Source organism: Stegodyphus dumicola, chromosome 10 (genome assembly GCF_044657685.1).
Source record: "Stegodyphus dumicola isolate Sdum_Otavi_A_Nest chromosome 10, ASM4465768v1".
NCBI classification, from domain to species: Eukaryota; Metazoa; Arthropoda; class Arachnida; order Araneae; family Eresidae; genus Stegodyphus; species Stegodyphus dumicola.
This window is the reverse complement of record NC_140777.1, coordinates 92,158,693-92,182,040: the sequence shown is the minus strand read 5'-3', so window position 1 is coordinate 92,182,040 and position 23,348 is coordinate 92,158,693. Positions and strand designations below refer to the sequence as shown.

General features: G+C 34.9%; 1 protein-coding gene across 1 annotated transcript in view; it reads left to right on the top strand.

The window, feature by feature from the left end:
• Positions 1-23,348, top strand: part of Ac76E (adenylate cyclase type 2 Ac76E) — a 618,104-nt gene that overhangs the window by 502,639 nt on the left and 92,117 nt on the right. Inside the window, exons 11-14 of the mRNA XM_085825247.1 lie at positions 6,365-6,423; positions 8,523-8,690; positions 20,778-20,862; positions 22,510-22,644. Coding sequence (XP_085681373.1) covers positions 6,365-6,423; positions 8,523-8,690; positions 20,778-20,862; positions 22,510-22,644 — 447 coding nt within the window. The remainder of the gene's footprint in view (positions 1-6,364; positions 6,424-8,522; positions 8,691-20,777; positions 20,863-22,509; positions 22,645-23,348) is intronic.

Sequence of the window (23,348 nt, the reverse complement as noted above, 5' to 3'; positions counted from 1 at the left end):
AGATTCCTCGAAGCCTTGATGCCAGGATGTGACAGACGATGGAACTGACTAAAAATGGCATGGCGAAACCCGGAGGGAACATAAGGTCGAAATCTTGAATGCTGAACATCACAATAAAGTGATTTTCCAGGTGACAGCTGCATAGGCTGCAAGTTGAGACTGGTGTAAGATTTGCTTTTCAAGAGGGTTTGTAGTTCTGAATCTCGCTGTTGTTCATCCGCAAAGGCAGCAAAGTTTATTGGCGAAGGAATGGCTAGTTCTTCAATACGAGACAAGATGTCCGCAACAATATTCTGCGAACCCTCAATATAACGGATATCTGTTGAAAATTGCGCTATGAAGTCTAGGTGTCTCATTTGACGAGGAGAAGCTTTATCCGAACGCTGTTGAAAAGCATAGGTTAAGGGTTTGTGATCTGTGAAGATCATGAAAACGCGTCCCTCTAGCATGTGTCGAAAATATTTGACAGCTTCATAAATTCCTAATAATTCGCGATCGTAAGTGCTGTATCTAGTTTGTGCTGGTGAGAGTTTTTTAGAAAAATATGAAAGTGGTGTCCATAATTCTTGATCTTTCTGTTGAAAAACTGCTCCTATACCTGTTGTTGATGCGTCAACGTAGAGTCATAATGGTTTAGATGCTGATGGATACTGCAAATTTTGCCGAAATTAAATCATTTTTGTATTTTTGGAACGCTTTGCGAGATTCTGTGGTCCAGGTTATAAGACGTTTATTGTTTTTCTTGCTTCCAACCAAAAACTAATTTAGAGGTGCTTGTATGGTCGCTGCATGAGGTAAGAAACGTCGATAAAAATTGAGCATAGCAAGAAATCTTCTTAAGTCCTTCACTGTAGATGGTTCGGGCATATCGCGGATAGCGGTGACTCTATCTGGAAAAGGTCAAACGCCATCAGCGGAAATTTCATGACCAAGAAAGAATACTCTTGGTCGGCCAAAAACGTATTTGGAAGGATTAAAACTGGCACCGTACCTTTGAAAACGTTCAAAAACTGTTCTCAAATGTGATAGGTGTTCTTACTCTGAAGAGGAGGCGATTAAGACGTCATCAAAATAAGGTATACAAACGTCAAGGCCGATTAACACTTGATTCATGAAGCGTTGGAACGTTTGAGCAGCATTGCATGAACCGAAAGTCATGACCGGAAATTCAGATAGTCCAAAAGGCGTAATAACCGCAGTTTTGGGAATATCAGCTCGGTTAACGGACACTTGGTGATATGCCCGCTCAAGATCAAAGGTTGCAAAAATAGCTTTTCCCTCTAAAACTTGCATAGTCTTGAATGTGCGAGACTGGGTAACGATCAGGAATTGTAGCTGCGTTTAACCGGCGATAATCGCCACACGGGCGTCAGTTACCATTTCGTTTCCGAATTCGATGGAGCGGACTGGCCCATGAACGTTTTAAAGCACGGTAAATTCCCTGTTCCATCATGTACTGAAATTCCTATTTGGCGGCTTTAAGCTTGTCCGGAGGTAAGCGTCTTGGTTTAGAGGCACTTGGAGTTTCAATATAATGTATAATTGTGTATAATTTGTGCTTGGGTTCAGAAATACGCACAACTGGGCGTGTGATTGTATGGAATTCTCTGAGAAGTTGATGCCATGGGGAGTTACCCGAAATCAGTTTAATGCTCAAATCTTGACTATTGCGAATTACTTCAGGATAAGTGAAATTGGTTGTGGAATCTACCAAACGGCGATTCTTAAGATCGACAAGCAAAGAAAAATTTTTTTTAAAGTCAGCGCCAATAATAGGACTTGAAACAGTAGCAATAACGAATGGCCATTGGAAGTTGCGGCGTAATCCTAAATCAACAGATATCAGGCGTTTACCAAAAGCTTGAATAGGAGTTCCATTTTCTGCATAAAGTTGTAACTTGTTAAGGCAGTTTCTTCCGTGAAAATGTGGTGGAACGACAGAAACATCAGCCCCGGTGTCTACAAGAAACTTTAACCCCGAATTCTTATCGATGACAAAAAGGCGTGCAAAATTCCGCCCGTTGTCGTTCACGACTTCGAGCGACAGCCATTCTCGTTTTCCTGGTCGTTATAACGACACAGTGGGCGGCATTTTTTGCCTTGTTTCCAAATTTGTGGTGGTAAAAACAAATATTCATAACGTTTCCTTAGTGGGCTACCACGTGTATTTCGATTACGTGATGTGGAGCGGTTGCGTTGAAAAGGTTCAGCTTGGATGGCTACTAACTGAGCAACCTGTTTGGACAAATCATCAAGTTGAGCCTGTAACGCCACAATACCTGGACCAGGAGCCTGCACTGCGTGTATTTGAGCTGGAATGGCCAGCTTGTGAATTTTATCAGCGATTTCGGAAAGATTTTTAAGTGGCTCGCTACTGGCCGCTAAAATGGCTTACATGTTAGATGGGAGTCTATTCATCTATAATGTTTTAAGAATGTTATCCGTTAGGTTACCGGTGGCTAAGTCTGACATTTTAGACAGCAACTAAAAAGGCCTCATATCACCCAACTGTAAATCGTGCAACAGCTGCTTGATTTTAACTGTCTCGGATTCTTCATAAACAGAAATTAATTTTTTTTAAAGATTTGTATTTTTCTGTCGCCGGTGGATTCAAAATTATTTCACTAGCTGATTGCAGTACTTCTGATTCTAACGCGGTGATCGCTGTATAAAATTGAGTTTCGTCCGCAGTAATGTGATTCAATTTAAACTGCAAATCCAATTGAATAAACCATAACGATGGGTCTCGGCGACATTGTGAAGCAGCATCGTTGTCAACTATTTTAGATCTATCAAATATGCACAATAATAATATGTATAGAATATGCACAATAATAATATGTATAAAATATGCACAATAATAATATGTATAGAATATGCACAATAATAATATGTATAGAATATGCACAATAATAATATGTATAGAATATGCACAATAATAATATGTATAGAATATGCATAATAATAATATGTATAGAATATGCACAATAATAATATGTATAGAATATGCACAATAATAATATGTATAGAATATGCACAATAATAATATGTATAGAATATGCACAATAATAATATGTATAGGATATGCACAATAATAATATGTATAGAATATGTGCAATAACAAGATGTATAGAAAAATAATCGATATGTTTATAGTAACACAGTTTCTTGGTACTTGAAATCAGAGAAATTGGCGGCTCAAATGCAGCAAACGATACATATATCTGCTAAAATTATGACAGAAATACTTAATTAAGACTGACCGTAATGAAATTACGGTCAATAATAACTTAATTAAGACTTACTTAATTAAGACTGACCGCTTGAAATCAGAGGTGAAATTTCTTACTTGCATCTCATCACACTGCATAACTTATTGTTGCTCGGAATTTCGACATATAAACTCTATATTCGTGCAACATTGAAGGTTGCTATTCGTAATAAATACGGGTCACCAATTGTAGTAATGCAATTTTTATTAAGGGAGTACAATAATTAAGACAGATCGTTAATAATAATAACAACAGAATAGAATAAAAATTATTTTGTTTTTGGTTGCTATGGGTTATCAGACTGGCAGCGTTGAGTTATGGGAAGCAAATCGCCACAACGAATTATCGCCCAATGTATTTTAGTTCATGCGCCACTGTTTATTCATCAGTATTTTTGAAACCGGGAATCAAGACGATGCCCTCTCCATGATCTTAACTCAGGATATCCTGTTTGCTAGCCGGACATGCTTTCAATGACGCTGCGAAGGCAAGCAGTAAGCAGGGATATAGTATCTCGCAACATAACCTAATCTAACTCTGTGATTAATCTTAAGATGAGAATCTACTGATGCGTGGATATTAGTGGTAACAAAGTATATTTCTGTTGTGATTTATCTCAATTGTCTGACAAAAATATCAGAACAAGCCCACGAAATTCATCGTGGCAAGGGGTGCAAGATTGATCTTGTCGTTGAGAACAGCTGTAAGGAAGTATTGTTTATCTTGAAAAATATTCCGTAACTATCTAATGGCATTAATTAATTAATTAAAACTAACTAAAAACTAAATTTCAGTTCAAAACACTCATTTAAGGATATCCGTGCAATATTTGCTTATAAAACACATAATTTTAAATTTTTTTTCAAGAGTTTCCAATCATTCATCTTGATGTTCATTGATTGGCGTGCTTTTTGTCTTCGTCGGATTTTAACTATAGATTTTAAATTCAAACTCTCCTCCTTTCATCTCCACTAAATTTCCCCTGCCAGTCTTAAGCATATTGCTGGGATTAGCATTCGATCTATCTATATAAATAAAGAAGAGTGTCCGTGCTTTTTTCTTTCCTATAAATCTACGATTTTATTCTGATCTTGATCAAATGTTGCGCACTTGACCTTCGAAACAAGCGAAAGGTCACTGTCTACATCATATTTCTTAAAAACTATTCTAAGGTGTCTGCACTCTTTATATACGGATATTTTACGTTATTTTAACAGCTTTTTGGTTTAAAACTCAGCGACTAAACAGCTTCGTGTTGCTACTCTAAATTGCAAGAAGTTTCAAATTTAATCGAAAGCCTTGTCGATAAGTGTATTGCCACTCGGGAAAATGCAATATACTTATTTCTGTTTCTAACCATTTAATTCAATTGCACTACCACTGCCCAGATTAAAATATTTTTACTTTTTAGCACAATGTAAGATACTTGATTTAAATTTCGAATGTATTCTGTTATTAATTGACAGGATAAGCCATTTAAAAGAAATAAACACAGCTATTATTAATTAGTAGCTCGAATCAAGAAATTTCTCGAGCTGGTTTCATAAAATCATTTATATACGTAAAGAATAGTTTCGGTTGGTTTTGTGCGCATTGTTTGTAATTCACAGAAATCTACAGTTTCATAAGGATCTTGATTCAGTTTTGAAAATGGAGGTCACTATCTGCATAGGATTTGGGAAACCCTCCAGACGACGTCCACACTCAGATCGTATATATTAGAACGCTGCGCTCACAACACCCGTCTTAGGATCCCATTGTTGTTGTTGGGTTCTCGCTATCAAAGGAAGTTATATGTGCTAAGCCAGGAATTTATAATTTTGTTCATACAAAAAGTAAATACCTCTGCATATGTTCAATTTGAAATCACATCACCCATCCATTTGAAATCCCATCACCGTCTTTCTTAAAACCCTAATACCATGTTTGTTTTCTCTTTAGAACAATGTAGAAATTTCCAGAACAGTGTAGAAACTTTCCAGAAAGCGGAATTTAAGTGTGCTTGCTATTTTTCACGAATATTTCGAAAACAGTGAAGAAACCAGCGAGTAATTTTCCGAAAAAAAGACGTAACCGCTAACAAAACAAATATCAGCTCTTAACTAAAACCGTTGGATAGTTCTCGACTGTTCTACAGTTTTATTCGAGCTTTACATAATTCATCTTGATGCGGAAAGCGATGCTAAAAATAAAGCTAAAAAGACAAAATAGTGTTAACAGGAGTGAATCCAAGAGCAGGCTGATGATCTACGATGGTTAGCTACACAATAAAAACATTAACAAATGCTTTGGTGTGACATAAAATTTGAATACTTTGAGTTTTCTTCCTTGATTTATTTCAAGTGTATTTGAGTTTCTGAAGACCGTGTACCTGTTTTAGAAGGGTAAGAGTGAGGACACTTAGTAACAACCTTAAGACATAGTCTCTTATCATAAAACAATCGCTTCATGTTCGTTGTCAGCCGCCTCCACATTTGCGATGTCAACGCTTGTTATCATCATCACACAACATTTACTTTACCCATTACCACTTTTCTGAGACTGCACTTCAAGTCAGCCTTCATTTGCATAATTCCCAAAAGCAAAACACGTCAGAGAGAAATAAAATGTACGGGGGGGGATAAAACTGCTTGATCTTTTCTCCACAGCTATTGTTCCCATGGTTACGAATCAAATCTGGATCATCCAGAAAATAACCTTGAAATTCCTTTTTAGAGTAACAGACTGTAGCAGTCAATTTAAGATGCTTGGTGGACAGATTTCGTACGCAAAAACCTTTTTTTTTTTCACAAATAAGTCAAATTATAGCTTTACTGTGCATGTTATTCGTTATCGTAGGGTGCAACTGTATTTTTTAAACTTGTGCACCTAATTAAGGGTTAAATTTACTTTTAATTTTTATTTACTTATTTATTTTTCTTTTCAACATCAAAAAATCTTATGTAGTATTCGGAAATTTTAACTAGAAAATTAAGGGATTAGTTAAAAGTTAGCAGATAACAAAGTCAAATACTCGCAATGCTTTAATAAGTTTTATGCAAAAGTGGACTTAATATGTTTATATTTATGTAAGATTTTTTTCTTTTTTTCAGAGTTTAGCTCTGATAGAGACGAACCTTTTACCGGGCACTGATTCAGGATTTAGTTGCAGGTAAGAAAATACATCTTTATTATGTTACAAAGCTTACATACTATTTTTTATGAAGGTTGCATGACCAGATACCTCTTTTTGAATTGATCTTAGACCCAAGGCACCCATTTAAGAAAAAAAATTAAACAAGGTTAACTTTCAGTTTGCATCATATATAATCACTTGACATTTTGAAATTTAATAAACAAGCTCAGCCATAAAAGAAAAAAATGTGTTGCCCTTGCGCAAATTAAAGTATGTTCTTTTTCCATGCGACAGTGCTTTGTCGTTCAATAAAGCTTAAGATATCTAATTTTTCTTTCAAATTTATTCTGTTATTAAATAACTAACTAAGCTATTTGAAAATAATAAACGCGAATTCGTTTGTGTTATTTTTAATTACTAAATAGACTCGTGATATGACAGTGGCTAGACTCATTAAAACCATCTGCATATATAATGCACAGTGTCCGTTAGTTTGTTTATGGGCGTGTAATCTATAATATAAATTTATGGGCAAACAAATCTATAGTTTTATTTCGAACTTCATGAAATATTGCACACTTAACCTTCAAAACAAGTGGAAAGCCGCTGTCGACATAACATTTCGAAAAAAATAGCCTACGGAGTCCACACTCAAATCGCTTATAGAACGTTGCGCTTACGTTACCATTTTAGGCTCACGTAGCCGCTGTTGTGTTTCCGCTCTCATTATTAATCATACATAGTAAGCAAGGAATTGATAATTATTCTTGACAAAAAATAAATATTAATATTTCTATACACTTTCAATTTTGAAATCAATTCATCCATCTTGGGTTCACTTTGCCATATTTGCATTATTACTATCAGTTCTTACTTAGATGACCCCGGGTTGATTTACCCCTTAAAAGTGGAACTTCCCAGAAAAGCGGGAAACTTTTGAAGGAGTGTTTAAATGCATTCTCTATCAATTCTTTTCAAATATTTCGAAAGCGAGTGAAGAAATCATCGAAAATTGACGGGAATTTTCCTTAAGCTCAAAGCCCAAGCAATACCAGGTACTTTAGCTAATGAATAGTGAGTCAGAGCCATTTTTTACAAATAGTGTTTCGTAGTTAGGCTTAGATAATAACTATCGGCATGACGACCATTTCATGTCAATTCAATATAATTTACTCCAGCACAAGATAAGACGATATGAGTAAAGTATGCTTTTATAACAAGGAGATGGAGCATATCATTAATTCTTACAAAGTATAAAGGAATTAATTTCCTCTTGAGGTTAGAAAACTTCTTTCTGCAAACATTAGAATTCTTGTGAACATGATTGCCTGACCGGATATGGCGAGGAATTTCAAATGTTTTGGCTCTTATATAGTTAAAACGATCAAGTTCAAATTCATTACTAATGCGGTACCATTTCTACTTCCTTGTACGAAAAAAAGGAATGATTGGAATCTCGAAAATTTTCGGGGATATATTTCAACGGAAATACCATTTTGACCGTTCCTGAATCCATTTGGAGGATTTTTTTTTGCTTGATGTCTATATGTGCGGACACAACAAAAGACTCTTTATTCCAAAACGAATTCTGAAATGGATTCAAAATGAAAATTTTCGTGACGCCAGTACGTACTAGGTATTATCTCCCATAATTCAAACTATTAGCCGCAGAACGTTTAAACTTTGTATCGGGGCTGCTATTACATCTCATCGTGAACCTGTCTTTTTATTCCTTTACTATATACTTCGAATTACAGAAGTGTTTTAATTGATTAAATTATTCATTGGAAAAATCAAGTTTAATTTTTGACAAATAACGAAATCTACCTTTTAATGAGGTCTCCTGTTTTCTATGCTTATATTTGGGAAGTTTCACACTCGTTATGAATAAAAGTAGAAGTTTGATTCCCATGTGACAAAAAATGACCGAAATACCTAATTTCAGGATTTGCAGTTTTTGATGTCATTATCAACTTGCTTTGAGACATGGTTAATTAAGTTAGAATAATTTGTAAAAGTAAATTTAACCAAAGTCCCGAAAAGAATTTGTATTATTTAGTAGGTCGTACAAGGAAGTCATGGGGTATCCACATGAGGTTCTTTAATTTATCATTTGTTTGTTTTGTCTTCCACAGGCAGTGCGAAAAGCGTGAAGATTTGAATCCGATTCTTCTGAGGTTTTACGACTCTACCCTAGAGACGGCTTACGGCAACCAGCACGATTCCAAGTTCGCCTACTCGATGGCTTGCGTGTTTGCACTTTTCATCTGCAACGCCGGAGTACAGCTTCTGGTCTTTACCTTGTAAGTAGGTCATTTCCTAAAGTATGAATTGCGTCTGAGAGATTAGAATTCAAGCCATTCGGCGGAAATGTATTGAACTCTGTAAGTGCATCTAAGAAATGAGCTTGAACTTTAAGTATACAGAACTGCAAAATTTCACGTTCGCCTGGAATCCAAGCCATGTCGAACTACCAGTACTCAGCGATTTTCGCCACTAGTGGGCTTCATTTAGAATAAGGAAACATGAAAAATGTGCAATGTTTAATTAGTTATTGGGAATAGCTATTTAGCTATTGGGAATTCGAAAAATCCACGAGGCGCTTGTGGCAGGCCCGTCTGCTGCAGTTAGCTGAGGTGCGCTTTCTCACAATCTAATAAATAATTTTTTTAAATAATTTAAAATAATACGAATTAACTATCTTTGCCATGTTCATGTAATGCATACATGTGCTTACAATTTGTACGTAATGAATAGTTAAAAAATTTACAATAATGCCCTCGTGAAATTTAAGATAATATTTTTGCACGATGCAAATTCGTACAAATATCGGTAATAAACTCAGATGACGGTGAAGAAATTAGCGCTTTAATGAGCGCTTGTACTGCCAAGGTAAACAGCTATGAATAGCTCAAAGATAAAAACAAATTTAGGACAAATTTGGCTTAACGGTCGATTAGAATGCAAGCAAAGAAGAGCCTATTAGAATAATTTTGCGACATTAAGTATAGAAATTTCTAGATCGTAATTTTTCAAGAATTTTAAAGCAGTAATCAGGAAGTTGGATAAAGTCCCTCGGCCCTCAAATTAATCAATGAGACAACTGATTCTTATCTCCACACTAATTTTAGGTAGGGTTAAGGCTTTGAGAAGAATATGATATGATATGATATGAGGGACGCAGCCCGACCTTCCTGACAGACTTTACGTTGCCCAATGGCCTTTTTGCGGGCTGCGCCAGAGTTTGAGAAGAATATATCATAACACATGGAAATGGCTTTTTCCGGTGAATTCTAGAATGTCTCCACTTTGGTCAGAAAGCCCCAAACATCGTATACTTGGCGATAGAATTTTTTGTTGTATCTTCTGTTCTAACTGAGCTGGCTTTGCAATTCAATCGCCGATTTATTGAGAACTTTCAGATCTACAAAAATTGCTCAAAATAAACAGTTACAGGCACAGGAATCGGGCACGGATTTGCGTAGATAAAAATAAGCAAAATTACTCCGTAAATGTTTTGCTATATAAGTAACGCTATGATAATAACAGATATCAAAATAACATTATATAAAAATATTATATAGCACTATATAAAAACATAAAACTATGTAATATACACTGGTGAGAGAAATTAAGAGAATTTTGATAGTTGATATATGATCTCCAAAACTACTGGACAGATCTTAATAAAATTTGATGTGAACATAGTTTGATATAATACTAATAAAATAAACATTCAACAGTTATAATAGACACTCATGTTCGTGTGTAACACTCATGGGAGTCTGAAGGTCTGAAACAGTGGTTTCAAAAGACACAAAAAATGGATTAATAGGAGGTATGTTCTCTTACAACAATACAAGCCTCGCAGTGTGATATCATACTGGATATATGGCAGTTGATCAGTGTCTGTAGCAATTGGTTTCACTCATTCAGCAACGCTGTTTTCAGTTTCTGGATGGTTCTCGGAGGGGGCTGCGAGTTGCAGTTGCTCTCCACAGAGCTTCCCACATATGCTGTATACGGTTGAGCTTTGGAGACCTGGCTGGCCAATTCATCTGGCGAATATCCTCACTCTCGAGAAATTCGTCGATCAGAAGAGCTCTATGTGGCCTCGTGTTATCGTCCTATAAGATGAACTAGGGGCCCACTGCACCCCGGAAAAGGCGAACATAGGGCTCCAAAACCTTATCCCTATACACCAGTCACACCAGTCACAGAGCCTCTGTCAAAGAAGTGGAGAGGTGGGCGGCCATACAACACCTGCCCAGACCGTTACACCGCCACCGCCATAATTGTTGATTTCGCGGACATTGGGGGGGGGAGTAGGTAGCGGGTCCCTGGCTGTCTCCATATGAAAGTACGGCGAGAATCGGTGTTTAGGCTAAAACGGGACTCGTTTGTGAACAGAACGGTCGTCCATTGCTCTGTACTCCAATCACTATGCTGCCTGCACCATGCTAATCGTATTCTCCTGTCCGTAGACATGAGCGGGTCGCAAACAGCCGGTCTTCTGGCAAACAGACCCTCTCTCATTTAGTCTTTTGGAAACAGTCACTCTTATTACACGTGTTCCTGTGGCTGCATACAGGTCCCGAGAGAGCTGAGAAGCTTTAGCCCCTCTGTTACGCCTCGCTAAGATGGACAAATAGCGATCTTCTCTGGCTGTCGTTGCTCTTGGACGACCTTACCTAGGCTTTCTCTCGATGGATCCAGTATCCTGGAACTGTTTCCATGGGTTACACACGACGCTGGGCGTTAAATTAAGCTCTCTGCATATCTGGACTTGCGATTGCCCTGCCTCTAGCCTCCCCACGCCACTTAATTCCATCATCTAAAGGTTAGTGGTGCTCATTTTTACTGTTTCGATGTGAATTTAACCAATTGCTGCAAGATAACACCAAGAAATTCGGCGAGGCGTGCTAGCGAACGCGATTCGTCTTACCCTCCACGCGCTTATAAAGCTCTTTTTCTGCTGACTCCGCCTACAGACACGTGTGCCGTGCAAGATTTGCATTTTTATCTGGAACCAGTGGTTTTTCCTTCAGTTCAGTTCTTTTCATGCAATTCGATAAAATATTCAAATTCTATTAATTTATTTCACCAGTATATATTACATAACAATATATATTGTATTTTACAATATATGTTACATAACAATATATATGTTTTATAAACCCATGTACATCTAATATTATATAATATATATTATGTAACACAATATATAAACACAACACTGTATAACTGTTCATAATATTTGTTATATAACACTATATAATCACATAAGACTATCGCTTCTGTATAAATAAAGAAGTGTGTCCGCGTCTGTCTTTCATACAAATATACACTTTTATTCTGGTCTTGATGAATTTGCCACATTTGGTCTTCAAAACAAGATGAAGGTCACTGTCTACACGAGATTTCTCAAAAACCACCTCATGGGGGTCGCACCCTATATATATATGTAAAATGTTATCTTAATTTAACGAATGTTTGATAAAAACCTCGGCGATTTAAATGCTTTGTCTTACCATTTTGCAAAGCGTGAGATATCTAGGTTTCAAATTTAACCAGAAAATTCGGCAGTATAAAAGGAAAGTTTTGCCAACTTGCAAAACACAGTGTATTTATTTGTCTTTTGAATTTAATAAATGAATTCAGCTATTTAAGAGAATTTTGTTGCCACTGCCCAAATTGAACTATTTTTAAGCATGTCATCATTCACCAACGATTTCGAAAATTGAACCCACGGACTCCCCACATTGGGCGTTTAGATTGAAACAATGCACCCACGACAGCCATCCTGCGTACACATTACCCGTGATTGGTCCACGTCACCATTGTTGCATTCGCGCTATCATTCATGCTAAGTAAGAAATCCATAACTGCTTTTTTACAATAAATATATATTAATATTTCTACATCGTTACAGTTTTGAAATTATGTTACCTATCTCAGGTTAACGTCGCCGTTGTTGCGCTTCCAGTATCAGTTAAGAAACCGTTAGATGACGTCATGTTCTTTTACTCTTGGGAGGAGAGTAGTACCTTTAAAGTTGGATTTAAGTGTGTTCGCTGTCAATTTTTCGTGGACATCTCAAAAGCAGTAGAGAAATCTGCACGCAGTGGATAGTGTTTTTCTAAGGAAAGACATCGCTGATACCAAAGCAAGTATCAATTCTCACTAGAAACCTTAGATGGTGCCGTGACAGTTATCTATTAAGAACGGTGTATAACTTACCAGAGCAGTGTGAAAACTTTGGAGCAGAATTTAAATGCGCTCTCTATCAGCCTCTTCGGTCAGCGCAAAGATCAGTAATGTTGGGTATTTCAGCGAATAAGCTGATAAAACACAAAATATAACGAAATAAACATAAATATTTGCTTAGATTTACAACAATATTAACATACAATAGCGCTTCCGTCTGATTGATTACAGAATTATAACAAAGAATGAGAAAACACAACTAAGATGAGTACTTAAGTGTTAGCTTTGCACTTCTCTGTGCATTAATGATTGGAGGCTCTTCAATTTGAGATAAAACCCATTTCAATTAGTGGTCGTTCCTCATTTATAACCGAAGTGTTGTTATTGATTGCAAAGCGTAATCAAGTAGCAAGTACTTGAAAGAAGTGTCAGTTTTATGAATCGATCTTTTTTAAGAAGGGATAAAAGATAACGGTTGCAGTCCTTTGCCGTCATTATTCATCTCGATTAATATCCATCGCATTGTTTCCCATAATCTCATTTAGAAAAGCTGTAAAAGTTTTAAAAACAGCATGCGCGCAATTAATTGATCTTATTACAAACAGAAGTAGGTCAACTGTTTTATTACATATCACTATATATGAAAATGGTCTCAAACTTTTGGCCTGCGTACGGCTTCCGAAGCAATTTTATCGAGCCAGCGAATACATTTCAAATGTGTATTTGTTACAAATATGATACTGAATGGCTTTCAAGACTTTTACCGTATTTTACTACTCGCTTCTTAGCACCAGGTTCTGATAATTAAAAAAAAAAAATATTCGCCCAATTCCCAAGTACGTTCAGACAACGATCTCTCCTAAATTTAAAAATGGATTCTTCCACGTAGGAACTGTTTTTGTCTTACTAACAAAGACTAACCTTCGCAATCGACCTGCGAAGGTCACCCCGAACATTTCCCTTCTGAATATTGAACTTAATGCCTGCATAATATAAGAATTGCCCCATCGCGTGGAAGTAAACATAAACTGACGTTCATTCTACGATTTCGCTGAATAGGCTTCGCATTCACGTTCTCTCATTACTGATGGATGATTTGAAGCCTAAGCAGAGACAAAAGTGAGAACGAAAGAAATTCAGGTTACACGGAAGTAAAATTGGAGATATCGTATTAGATAGTGTAATGTTAGTAATATGTAATAATGTTGTATTCTTATTAGGATGTAATTTTTTTTTAAGAAATAGTATTTTAATAAATACCTGTAGTTCACACATGACTACTTTTCTTTACTTGTAAACACTACCTCCGAAAATTTTGAACGTTAAAATTAGTAAAAAGAAAGAGGGAAGAATAGGTGATGAAATACAGTACCTGCTTTCAAATAAGTACTTCCCCACTAGCCCAGTTAGTTTGCAAAGGTAACATAAAAAATTTTGAGACAATCATTAGCCCAAACGAATGTTAGCCCAAAAGGACTATCAGTCTCGAAGTGGTATTTTGCTTAGCCCACTATAAACTGGTGTAGCTTTCTTAAATTGCTTTCATCAAATATTATCGTCCTCTACTATTTTAAAGAAATTCAACGCTGAAGAATCTGCATGAATGTGTATGTGCTACTCGCATTCTGAAAAAATGACGGTTTCTAGAGACATCCACTTTTGAATAACATTATGTTCCACACGAACAAATACACATGGAAGCCCGAATTCAAAGTTTCGAGATTTACTTTCATATTTTGTATATCTTTAATGAATTTTGATTTACAGACTCAACGATTTGAAAGCGAGCAGTAACAACACTGTACGGAATAAAACACATTTATTTCCAGCGCGCGAGACTGTATATCAGAAATTCTAAAGATATGCTGCATTTAAATATTGTTGCGTACGCACGGGTTCGTAATGGATTGAATGCGCACAGAACCCATGATAGTTTTATAAAATTTATTTTTACCAAAAGAAATATTTTACAGTTGTGAAACTTTCCACAAAAATAATCGTACAGCTGTTCTCACTATCACAGAGTACAAACGTCAGTTACACTTCAAACAACTAAGAACATAATATTGCAAAACGCATGCCGCAACAATATTGCAAACGCATGCAAAGCGCATGCATATTGCAAAACGCATGGTCAAATGAAAAACGCATCTGAAAAGACAGTTAAATAACTGACAGACAGATACTCTCCGACGTCTTGCATAGTTTTCTCCCGGCCGACGAGAAAACTAATGCCTTCCATTTCTCAAATTATTGGAAGATATGAGGGCAAGATACGATTATATAGTTACGTAGGGAATCAATTTCGGCCATCCACTTACAATAACAACTACAGTTATATAGGGACCGGACCAATATGCAGCCAAATGATAGCCAAGTTTAGCGACTTTTGGCGATTTCTTGTCCAAACCTATCGCCAGCTTGGCGATATTTCGCGTATACTGCGAGATAGCCATTTACTCAATGTTAAATATACTTCCCCTGTATTCTTTTCCGGCCAAGCATCTCTTTTTAAACATTTTATGTTATACTATATAAAAAAATACTACAATTTCCCATATAATTTTGTGTTCTTGGGTTCCTCGAGTTTCCTCATTGGTAGCATAAACTACATTGGTAGCATAAACTATGAGTTCTAAATGACTGTGTGAGGAACTATCCCCAGGTCTTAATTACAACACAATGTCTGAAGAATGGAGTAAAAACCCTTATTCACTCAATATAATTATACAGATGATCCCACTTGGGGTTCACAAAGCCAACACGTCTGAATTAACTCAAAACAGGTAACGATGAACTTAAAATATAGTAAATTTAGCCTAACGATTTGCAGGATAATTTAAACCACAGGAAGACTCTGACACGTAGAAGTCGGCATCTAATGGCTAGAAGCACCTAGAGCCATACCTATCTAATTGCTAGTAATTCCAATTAGCAACGTGGCCTGCAAACACGCATAACACGCTCTCTCTAACTACTAAAATCACCTTCCAAAACCTTCCCTTAAATAGCACATCTTTCTACCTCATTTGAATGCATGCGAGCTAGCTTATGAATATTTTGGCAAGAACGCATGGGCGAAAATAAGACTCGGAGTTGCTTTAACTAACAATTAATTGTTAGTTAAATTAAATAATCTCCACGACTTCACTAAATTATTTACAATAATCAATAACCTTCGCAGTTTCACTAAATTATTTACATATGTACGAATGTCGTAATATTATTTTGCGGTTTTGCCGTTGAATTGAATTGAATTTTATGTAGCGTAAGTGCGAAGAACATAATATTTAATAGAGTTTACATACAAAACATTAATAAGAAAAACATTAATTAAAAAAAAGGTATTTTACTAAGTAAACTCAACATTGATATCATGAGCTGAGGAAAGACTGAAACATATAGAAAAATGTATGCCAACGCTTAGCACTGCATGAGGAGTTCTAAACATATGTCTGTGTTAAAAGTTTGTAACTATGTTGTTGAATTGTATAGGTGTAAGAGCGAAGAAAACGATGCTTAATAATAAAGCTGAAAACACAAAAATAAATTAAGTAGCAGAAGTGAGTGCAACAGCAGATTGCTAGACTCCTATCTGAGCGAGAGGGTAAAACACCTTAACAAATACTTTTCAACGATCATTCCTTTCAGAATTTTTTGTTACTATTAAAACGATTCAAATATTCGGATATTTAATCTACCGTCGAAACATGCGCAGTAGTGAATGGTGATTTTTTTTAATATTAGATTATTTACTATTTTGTAGTAGTACATAAAACAAACTAAAAACGCACAAAATTAAAAGCATACAAAATTTTGTGAATAAAACTTTAAAATCCATATTACAGGAAACAAAAAGTATTAAAGCGTTTTTAAAATCGCACGATTCAAATCGAAAACAGTTCAGGAAATTCCATCTATCCGTAAGGCTTTAATCATCTACCTAGCATGCGAATAACTTTCAAAAGTATGTCCCGCCAAATGTGTATGAGTGCCAGTGTGTTTGGCATCCATAACTTCAACATCGCAACATTAAATTAACATAAATCTTCAACATAAAGTTAAAACTGGGAAGTAATATAAATGTAAATAACTTGCTATACATCACTTCCCGTTTGCATAATTCCTAAGTGCAAATTGATATCGCCAGTGACGGAGAGATTTCTAAAATGGCATCTAATACTACTTTTCTGTTGTATCACATGATCTTTGCTGCGCTTAAAGCAAAGATAAATTTAAATGTTTTAATTGAAAATGAATCAAATTTATGTAGATAACCTACTCAACAGCCATTTTAAATTAAAATTAAATTTTTTAAACACATTTTTAAAATTAAAGATATAACCGCGTGTCATCTTGGAAAATTAGGAGCCCTTACCTTTTTTCTTTCTTTTCGGCCTAAAAGAGCTGTTTCTCTCGAAACGCGATTTCGCTTTACTTCACTTTCATTTGAGTCTGTTACCATTTGGAGAAGCGCAAGACATTATTCTTTCACATTTAGTCTGTCTGTTATTAATGAACAAGCTAAACTATTTAACAGAAATAGATATATATTAAAAATACATTTTTTTAGCTTTTAACCTAATTAATTGAAATAATGCATTTAATTTATGAAATACCTAATTAAACATATTCATTTTTCTTTATAGAATTACGTTATCATCTTAATGAAAGCAAACTTAGAAGTAATGATTCCGTAAAAATATTGATTACACAGAATGTTGATCAATAATGAAGAGCAAACTAGGCAACTGAGGCAGATCAAATATTCATTTTTATTCCAGTAAATACGTTTCGGCCACAAACAACTTGATAAACTATTCGTGCATGTTTCGAATCTTTTATTCGTTCGTTTTTGATAGCTCTGCAGTAAGAAAAGGGCGGCAATCAGCAGTCCATCTAGACCGAAGTGTAGAAATCATGTGACTTCTGTTCAGAATGAGTCAGTTTCGGTTCTCAGTGTATTTGATAGATAATTAATATTCTGTAAAATTACTATTGGCTGTTGGAGCCTTAGTTATATTTACATCACCAACGTAATACTCAAAATTAAGCATTTAAGGGGCTATTGCTAGTTTAAATTATAACTTATTTTACATATTTTTTATCTTACACATATATATACGTACACTGCGCTCACAAAAAATGGGACAGTTCTATATCTCCCGTTCTACTAAGCCGATTGACGAAATTCAAATTGCGTTTTTCATGTCTCGTAAGCGTGACTAAGGATATATATTAGATTTAAATACAGCATTGTTCTAACATAGTTATTTTCACACAAAATCGGACTTTTTCTAAAATAATATATCAGTTTTCTTCATTATTTTAATTCTACGAATCAAATTATGCCTAGGTATTACATTTTGTAATTTTTGGTGAGAAATTTAAAAATTTATCTTGGCACACTTTTTTTCATTTTGCGCCAGTTAGCGAACTTCTTGATTTATAACAACCTATCTTCCTTTCCTTTTTTTCATCACACACGAGCGAAAAAAGGTCACAGTTCATACTTTCAAATAATTTTAAGAAACTGCGTAAATACACCATACTATACATATATATATATATTTGCACAGAAGAGGAAAGTTCAAATTTGCTAATGCGTTAAAGTACATTTGATATTGTAGTTCCAGAGTAAAAACGTTACACCAAGTATAAACAATAATACAATACTAAAGCGGTAAAGGTTAACGCGAAAACATTTACTGTAATAACTACAAAACAATATAAAATTTAAAAACAAAAATGGAATTAGAAAAGACAAAAAAATTTTTTTAAATAAAAAAACTTCATATTATGTACGCAAACATTCAAAAACATTTTAAAGGCAAAGAAATTATATATAAAGAATTGAAATAAATGGTTATACAGGGTGTTTCTAAATTGTTTTTACAAACTAATAGGGGTGATATTACTCATCCAGATGAGCAATAATTACCATAGAACCTAGGGTCGCATTCCACTCTGACAGGCAGAAAAGAAGAATATTAGAATTCCAACCTGAACTTGCAAGAGTGTTGGGAGAGCGAATGAACGAGACCAAAAGTTGCGCAATCAGTTTAATGAGAAACTCAGAGAGTGGACGAAACGGATAAAACCGAAAACATGGCAGTTTTTTAGCAGTTAAACTGTGTAGCAATTTTTCCCCTTTGCCATCTTCTATCCTGTTCTCCAGGACTTGCTCTGCTGCGCTCGTTGTACTTGAAGCGCCCTTCTATGGCACACGAATCTCTGACACCCGGAACACAGCATTAATTTCTCATGCTAATCTCGGAATACAGTGGAGTTAGTTAATAATATTCAGCCCTTAGATAATTAACATGTTGCAATCGTTTGAGAGGTTGAGAGGTTGAGACCTTGCGAACCAAATGTGCATTTGAGTTTTTGCCATCAAAGTCTGAGCTTGATTTAACACTCAAACGCCAAGTTTCCGGTTTTGTCCGTTTTGTGTATTCTCTGTGAGTTTTTCACTAAGCTGATTGTGCAACTTTTGGTCTCGTTTATTCGCTCTCTCAACACTTGTAAGTTCAGGTTGGAGTTCTAATATTCTTCCTTTCTGCCTCTCAGAGTGGAATACGACCCTATGTTCTATGGTAATTATTGCTCATCTGGATAAGTACTATCACCTCTCTTAATTTGTAAAAGCAATTTAGAATCACCCTGTATCTCTCTCTCTCTCTCTCTCTCTCTATATATATATATATATATAGGGAAATTGGAACAGAGAACTGAAGCACCAAAAGATTTTTTGGGACAATTCATATTATTTAAAAAATTTTTCGTCACACAAGAGTTTCAATTGTCTGTTTCGGCGAAACGCGTAATGGTGTTAGCTTGTTTCGATGTCCAACTGAAATTTACCTTGAAAAGCCAGGTTGGAGGTCGAATTAGGCTAATTTACCATTTTCCGCTTTATAATTTTTATAATTTTTGTAATTCTATGTTTTTCATATGTTTTAATTTCGTTTTAACTTGTTCAGTTCAGTTTTTATGTGTTAAGTTTTCACTTATCACATTGATAGGTTTTTACTGTATTTTTTGCCGTTCACATGTTTCCAATGATTGATTTAACTGTTTTTTTATATTCTACATTTTGTTTCGCGTGTAGCCTAATTTTTCACCCTTCAATGTCATTGTTTTTAAAAAAAATACTGTGTTGAACTATTTCTTGGAGCCACAGCTCCTGGTAACTTTTTGGCGAGCTCACTACAATTTTTCTTATTATTATATATATATATATATAGAGAGAGAGAGAGAGAGAGAGACATACCCCAAGAAGTTATTAGTCTCGAAATACGATTTTGCGTTGCTTCATTTTTCATTTCAATGTGTTGCCATTCGATAAAGTATAAGATGCTTCAAATTTAACCTATCTGCTACAGATAAACAAGCTATCTAAGGGCTATAGACTCAGCTCTTAAGAATTTTATTTTTTGACTTTTGGATAAGATTGATTTAAAACAAAATGCCTTTATTTCACTTTACACGATGTATCTAATTCACGGCGACTTTACACGATATATCTAATTCACGGCGACTTTACACGATATATCTAATTCACGGCGACTTTACACGATATATCTAATTCAAAACATTCAATATTGTTATAGAATTATGTTATATATATTTTCATTTTTCAAATATACAGAAGATATATAACATGTCTCGGTTGCATATTCAAATAATATCCTATAAAACGTTTTTCTATTCTACCTAAGCCATGTCTATGGATAATTTCTACTGATAAACTATATTAAACTTTAAAAGAGCTCTTTAAGGCGCTTGTTAGGAATTTAACCCTTTAAAATGTTTTGTTTGTTTGTATTATGGGTTTTTATGCATCATGTATTTCACAAGTCTCACTGTATTTGAAAATTAAGTTGAATTAAAACATTATTGCACAATTTTCCGTTATTCCGTTTGCTAAATCTCACTCAACTCGTTACCAAAGATATTATAGTTTGACAGCACTCACTGAAAACAATAGTCTTGTGTCTAGTTTATAGAATTCGAATATTGCAAGCAACAGCGTGAATTTCTGCCATATAATCGAAACAAATTACTGTATTTTCAAAGATTTCTGCTTTTTTAATAAAATGTTCAGTTACCAATCTGTGTTTAGATGTGCAATATATTGTCTGCTAAATGAATTAGTTTCCTCTCTTGTCTCTGTTCTTCAGATCCCTTCCTCTTATTGGGACACTAACATCTACCTTTGTAGTGATTGCCACCTTGACAACTGTCACCTGGATTCAGAGAGCTCAGGTACGCGTATTCCATTCTTTAATTATTGCCTTCTCCGTTTTCTTTATTTGTATCATCAAATAAAGGTGCTATCAAAAGTTCGCAAAATGCCAAAATTCTCTTATGAACTGTTCATAATATATTTAACGCAAGAGTTCATAACAATTCTGGAAAATATGTGTCTGTTGCTGTACGTCTAATCCTAATGCTCGGAGGCTATCTCTCATTTACTAAAGAGAACATGTAAATGTTAAATTTGAATTTAGTAAAAAGAAAAACCACGTTTGGCATGGATTATCGGGTACGTTTTTTCCCCTCCCTGAGGAAGAGAGGCATGTGTCTGTCATTCTCAAGATCAGTAGATTTATTCAAAATCTCAGCTACAAAAACCTTATTTGCCTACTTCTAAATAGTTGACTGAAGTTGTTTGGCTACATAAGATGTTAAGAAGATGTTTGGCTACATAATTCCGTACTTGAGATTTATTATTATTATTATTATTTTTCTAATTTATCTTGGCCTTATTTGTAGATTTTGCCCCTTATTCGGCGACTTTACGAATAAGGGGCAAAATCTACAAATAAATCTATAAAAAAGTATTCTCAAATATTTTTTAATATCAGATTAACTGAATTGTTGGTCACAGTAAACTATGTATTTTCCATGTTTCCGTATCCAAGCGAGAGGGACTTCGGTCATTCCATAATAATATCCGAATTATAACATTAACTGGGATCACATTAAACGATATCCACTGTACGTTATATCAGAAAAAAAAGACGAAGGAAGAAGATAAAGAAGGAAAAGGAAACAACAAAAAAATGAGACTTGAAAATGATTCATTTATAACATATTGCTTAAAATGTAAAATTAATTTATAACATATTAAAATGGTATAAGCATATTTTTCAATTCGTTTACAAAACTGCAGAAAGCAAAATTTTATCTAAAATTTACCATTTGTAAAATCTGCGAAGTAAAATAAAATTATTGCAAATGTTACCGGCAGTATATGAAAGCGGACATTCTGTTTCTAGGCATTTTAGAGAATGCCAAAAAATGGCTCGCAGTGTATGAAACGATTAATATTTAATACATTTCCTATGCATCTATGGAATGAAAAACCACCAAAGTATAAGCTGCGTCTCCGATTCGTTTCGAATACCTATACATATAATACATTCATACATTTAAAACCATAATTCCATATATTTCACACAATGTTTGGAAAATGCACATATTTTATATAATAGCTTTATTATGGCAATTTTTAAATACTTTGCTAAAACAGCATTTGTCTTTCTATAGAATGCCTAGGTATTATATACAATTACTAGGAACGTGTACAATAATTGTCATATTTCTTACTTTGCCTAATAAGTTAGGTATTCTATAATATGCCTAAGAATTCTATAGAATGCCGGCTTTCATATATTTCCGGTAACGTAAACATCAAAATCCGTTCAACAATTGTTGACGTAAATTGTTCAATATTTATTCAACAGTTGTAGAAAATTTCATATTATGTAACTTTTTTGTAAGTGCGCATTTGAGCAGATTCTTACGAGTAATCGTGCTGTACCTATTTAATGCAAATAATGTGTGTGATTGCTTGTTTGTTGTTGGCTCTGTGATCCGATCTTGAGGAAAAAAAGTTTTTAATCGCAGCGCAGGACCAGCAACAGTCATCATTCCCGCTCATTGAGTCCTTGCTCGACAGATGTCGCCACCAGTCACGTCCTCAGAGTGATTCTCTTCCTCATCGCTAACACTTTCATCTTCGCCTCATCTTTCATCAACATGGTAAGTGGATTATATTAATTAACAATTCATTAACGAAATTCCTTTTTTGCAAGATTTTTAAGCCAAAGGGCTTATTATTCTCGAAATAGGATTTTGCGACATTTCACTAAAAATGTCAGTTCACTTTGTATGGCTCATTCACTTTTCATACTACTTCAAACTATAACATTGCTATCAAATGTTATCACCCTGCATTATTTTTTAAGAAATATAAAAATGAAAAATCTGCATGCATATGTATGTTCCTCGCAATATGAAGAAAAGGCAGTACCTAGAGCTATCAAATTTTGAATAACGAACTCCTCGATCCGAGCATGTGCACTTGGAGGCTTGAAATTTTAATTTGTTTTCTTATTAGTTTCATGTTTGTAAACTTTAATGAGCTTTTGATTAACAAACTCAAGGATTTGAAAAGTAGCAGTGGCAACACTGCCCCAAGTAAAATATTCTTGTCTCCGCACGTCTTCTTGTCTTCTTGTCTCAGCACGTAAGATTCAGAAAAATGCATGATATTTTATGTTTCAGTTTAAATTAACAAACTCAGTCCTATTACTACAGCAATGTGTTCCCGCGGCTGTAGATAAAATAATTTTATTCCCCCTGTCAGCGTACTGGTATTCAGTAAAGCCTAAGATAAGATACTTTCAAATTTAATATGTAAGGTTTTTGAGCAATAAACGCATTTCTTAAGAATATTTTTTTTT